Source organism: Cicer arietinum, chromosome 4, assembly GCF_000331145.2.
Source record: "Cicer arietinum cultivar CDC Frontier isolate Library 1 chromosome 4, Cicar.CDCFrontier_v2.0, whole genome shotgun sequence".
Lineage (NCBI taxonomy): Eukaryota > Viridiplantae > Streptophyta > Magnoliopsida > Fabales > Fabaceae > Cicer > Cicer arietinum.
Window position 1 is genome coordinate 40,816,610 of NC_021163.2, and position 4,983 is coordinate 40,821,592.

Sequence of the window (4,983 nt, forward strand, 5' to 3'; positions counted from 1 at the left end):
GGTAATGGAAAAGTTGAACTACCTTTAATTAAACAACCTCCTCCATTACTTCATCATCTGTTGTTTGATGATCAAGCAATTGATAGAAAAAACTTCCAACAAAATACAAGAGTCTATAATGTCATGTTCGCACTCACTTCCTCGGAGATGAAAATAGATTCAAATGTTGGTAGAGAAAAAGGTCCACCATCTTTAAGAAATCAAGGAGACACTTGTCATAGAATAAGAAGTATGTTACCATTACCCGGTGAAAAGAGAAAGTTTGCACAACTATATATATATGACACTCAAAATGAAATACATAACAAAATTCATGGATTCATATAATATCTTGATGGCTTAATTATTGTCAACATGTAAACCCTAAATGGTCTAGAATAAGTCTAGAGAGGACAAAAATGACATAAATGTTAATACAATGACACAATTGCACGTATTGGATGCACAAGATTGCTTAAAAATCCTTAATGGACTATAATAAGCCTAAGGAGGACGAAAATTACCTAAATGTTAATACAATGACACAAACGCACGTATTGGATGCACAAGATTGATTAAAAACCTTAAATGGACTAGAATAAGTCGAAGGATGACAAAAATGACCTAAATGTCAATTCAATGACACAAACGCACTTATTGGATGCACAAGATTGGTTAAAAACCCTAAATGTATTATAATAAGCCTAGAGAGGACGAAAATAACCTAAATGTTAATCCAATGACACATACGCACTTATTGGATGCATAAGATTGGTTAAAAATTCTAAATGGACTAGAATAAGTCGAAGGATGACAAAAATGACCTAAATGTCAATTCAATGACACAAACGCACTTATTGGATGCACAAGATTGGTTAAAAACCCTAAATGTATTATAATAAGCCTAGAGAGGACGAAAATAACCTAAATGTTAATCCAATGACACATACGCACTTATTGGATGCATAAGATTGGTTAAAAACTCTAAATGGACTAGAATAAGTCAAAGGATGACAAAAATGACCTAAATGTCAATCCAATGATACAAAGGAACTTATTGGTGTTTGTATGTTGTTCATGTTTTGCATACCTTTAAAACGGTATATGTGTGGCTTGTTAGGCTTTATCCACCCCCAGTTGGTTTTGTGGTGGCCTTTGAAGTTTTACGTATGAGCTCTTTCTAGATGTACGCGTATGTCTAGGAAGGTGCATATGTGCTTGAGATGGACTTTTGTGTTTTTCACATTGTCCCTAAATTATGGTTGCCTTAAATTATGCCTGCTGTTCTGCACGTTTTGATTGCCTTTCGTGGGCGCAAAGCTTGCATTATGGCAGAGTCATTAATGGATGCTACCTGGTTGATCCTGCCAGTAGTCATATGCTTGTCTCAAAGATTAAGCCATGCATGTGTAAGTATGAACTAATTCAGACTGTGAAACTGCGAATGACTCATTAAATCAGTTATAGTTTGTTTGATGGCATCTACTACTTTGATAACCGTAGTAATTCTAGAGCTAATACGTGCAACAAACCCCGACTTCTGGAAGAGATGCATTTATTAGATAAAATATCGACGTAGGCTCTTCTTGTTGCTTTGATGATTCATGATAACTCGTCGGATTGCACGACCCTTGTGCTGGCGACGCATCATTCAAATTTATGCCCTATCAACTTTTGATGGTAGGATAGTGGCCTACCATGGTGGTGATGGGTGACGGAGAATTAGGGTTCGATTCCGGAGAGGGAGCCTGAGAAACGGCTACCACATCCAAGGAAGGCAGCAGGCGCGCAAATTACCCAATCCTAACACGGGGAGGTAGTGACAATAAATAACAATACCGGGCTCATTGAGTCTGGTAATTGGAATGAGTACAATCTAAATCCCTTACCGAGGATCCATTGGAGGGAAAGTCTGGTGCCAACAGTCGCGGTAATTCCAGCTCCAATAGCTTATATTTAAGTTGTTACAGTTAAAAAGCTTGTAGTTGGACCTTGGGTTTGGTCGACCGGTCTGCCTCTGGTGTGCACCGGTTGGCTCCTCCCTTCTGCCGGCGGTGCGCTCTTGGCCTTAATTGGTCGGGTCGTGCCTCCTGCGCTATTACTTTGAAGGAATTAGAGTGCTCAAAGTAAGCCTATGCTCTGGATACATTAGCATGGGATAACACCACATGATTTTGATCCTATTGTGTTGGCCTTCGGGATCGGAGTAATGATTAACAGGGATAGTCGGGGGCATTCGTATTTCATAGTCAGAGGTGATATATAAAATATTAAAATTTAATATTTGATATTTATATCACTCATTTAGTCTAACATGTACAAAATTAAAACATCATATAAAGAAACTAAATGAGATTAAAGAAGCGAATCTGTTATAAAAATAAAAATAAAAATGATCACGTACATAAGTTTACATAAACGGTTATACATGGTATGTAAAACATCAATTATTATTATCATTCATTCACCCAATCATGCAATGAATATAGTGTATGCTTTATTTATATTTTATTTTTACAACTAATAATATGTTGGCCTTCTCCCTGACCCATACCCTTTCCCTTTATTTTTTTCTTTCATTTTATTTTCCTTCAAAAGATTCTATATCCATGGAATGGGATTTTGGCCCATTGCTATTGCCCTCCACCCATACCATTTTCCTTTCTATTACCATTGCCCTTGACTTTGCTATCCTTTTAATTATTCCGCTTTGCTTCCCTTGCCGCTTTCTTTGTCAAAGCTTTTTCCTTCTGCTTTGCTTCCTTTGCCAAAGGTCTTTCCTTCTGCTTTGCTTCCTTTGCCAAAGCTATTTCCTTCAGTTTTGCTTCCTTTTCCTTCTGCTTTGCTTCCTTTGCCAAAGCTATTTCCTTCTGCTTTGCTTCCTTATGATGCTGCGATTGTTGAGGCTCTAGAGTCCATGGCAGGAGTTACAGTGCAGGCTCTCCAAACTTTGGTGGAATCTCAAGCTACTGCACAAGCCTCTGCTCAAGCTGCTACCCAAGCTGCACAGATTGTTGCTCAAGCTGTTGCTCAAGCTACAAGCTATAGTGGTAGCTAAGAAAATGTGCAAATAAATGAATTCATGGTGATGGATCGATTCCACAAGGCTAACCCTCCATCGTTCGAAGGTCACTATAATCCTGATGGGGCTCAAAAGTGGTTGCAAGAAGTTGAGAAAATTTTCAGAGGAGTGGCATGTCTCGAAGGTCAGAAAGTGCATCTTGGTACCTTTATGTTGACGGAGGAAGCTGAACATTGGTGGGATAATGCGCGCCAACATTTAGAAAATGCAGGGACTGCAATTACTTGGGCTATATTCAACAACATGTTTCTAATTAAGTATTTCCCTGAAGATATCCGTAATAGAAAGGAGATGGAATTTGTTAAATTAGAACAGGGGAATATGTTGGTAGTGGAGTATGCTGCTAAGTTCGAGGAATTATCCAAGTACTATGCACTCTATGTTGGAGAGGCAGGAGAAAAGTCTAAGTGCATCAAGTTTGAAATGGGACTCAGACCAGAGATCAAGAAACAGGTTGGAATGCAAGAGATCCGTGACTTTCCTACCCTAGTGAATAAGAGTAGGATTTATGATGAGGATAGTCGTGCTGAAAAGGCACATTACCGAAACACTAGAACCATGAAGGAAAAGAGGCCTATGCATCATAATAGAGGAAAACCTTACTCTTTTCCTCCTAGTAGTGGTAAAGGAAAAGGAAATGGAAACAGTTATAATTATGGGAGTGGTAGAAGAAACCCCAATGGACGAGGAGTTAGTAACGGAAATAGTAACAACATGAGTCAAGTCTCACGCAACAACAATGGTAATAATGGTGATCCAACTACTCTTATTCGATGTCACAAGTGTGCTAAGCAGGGTCACATGGCATATGAATGTAGAGATGCTGGAATTACTTGTTTTAATTGTCAACAACAAGGCCAAATTAGCACCACATGCCCCTACCCAAGGAAGACTCCACAACCTGGAAACCAGAGTTCCCAAGCCAGCCGACCTAAATCCAATGGAAGAGTCTTTGCCCTCAGTGGTGCAGGAGCGTCTGAGAAAGACAACTTGATCCAAGGTACATGTCTCATAAGTGATAGTCCTTTATTTGTACTATTTGATTGTGGTCCCACTCATTCCTTTGTGTCTCTTGACTGTGTTAGACATTTAGGACTACCTGCATCTCGTTTGCAGTATGATTTAATTGTGAATACCCCAACTAGTGATTATGTTGATACCTCCAATGTTTGTCTTGACATTCCTATCCATGTGTGTGGAAGGGACTTCCGAGTTAACTTAGTGTGTTTACCTTTGCGTCTGGTTGATGTGATTCTTGGTATGGATTGGCTATCTGCCAACTGTGTCCGCGTAGATTTTTTTAGTAAAACCATTGAATTCATGGAATCAGAAGAGAGGGATAAACCTAGCAATATATCCACCAACCAAGTGAAGGCATTCTTGAAAGAAGATGCTCAGTTATACATGATCCTAGCCTCACTGGAATTTGAAGAAAAAGTGGTAATACGAGATGTTCCTATTGTGTGTGAATTCCCTGAAGATATCACTAGTTTACCATCAGAGCGTGAGATTGAGTTTAACACTGACCTTGTACCAAGTACTGGACCCATATCCATGGCACCATATAGAATGTCTCCCTTAGAATTGTCTGAGCTTAAGAAGCAATTGGAAGAGCTTTTAGATAAACAATTTATAAGGCCTAGTGTTTCACCATGGGGTGCACCTATGTTATTGGTTAAAAAGAAGGATGGCTCTATGAGGTTATGTGTGGATTATCGTCGACTTAATAAAGTGACAATCAATAATAAGTATCTGCTACCTAGGATAGATGACCTTATGGATCAATTGAGAGGATCATGTGTATTTAGTAAGATCGATATGAGATCAGGTTACCATCAGATTCGAGTGAAGCCTTCTGATACCCCTAAGACCGCCTTTAGGACCCGTTATGGCCATTACGAGTATTTGGTTATGCCTTTTGG

General features: G+C 39.1%; 1 protein-coding gene across 1 annotated transcript in view; it reads left to right on the forward strand.

Moving 5' to 3' along the window:
- Positions 1–3,061: 3,061 nt before the first annotated feature.
- LOC140920061 (uncharacterized) overlaps positions 3,062–4,983 on the forward strand; it is a 6,184-nt gene continuing 4,262 nt past the window's right edge. Inside the window, exon 1 of the mRNA XM_073367375.1 lies at positions 3,062–4,962. Coding sequence (XP_073223476.1) covers positions 3,062–4,962 — 1,901 coding nt within the window. The remainder of the gene's footprint in view (positions 4,963–4,983) is intronic.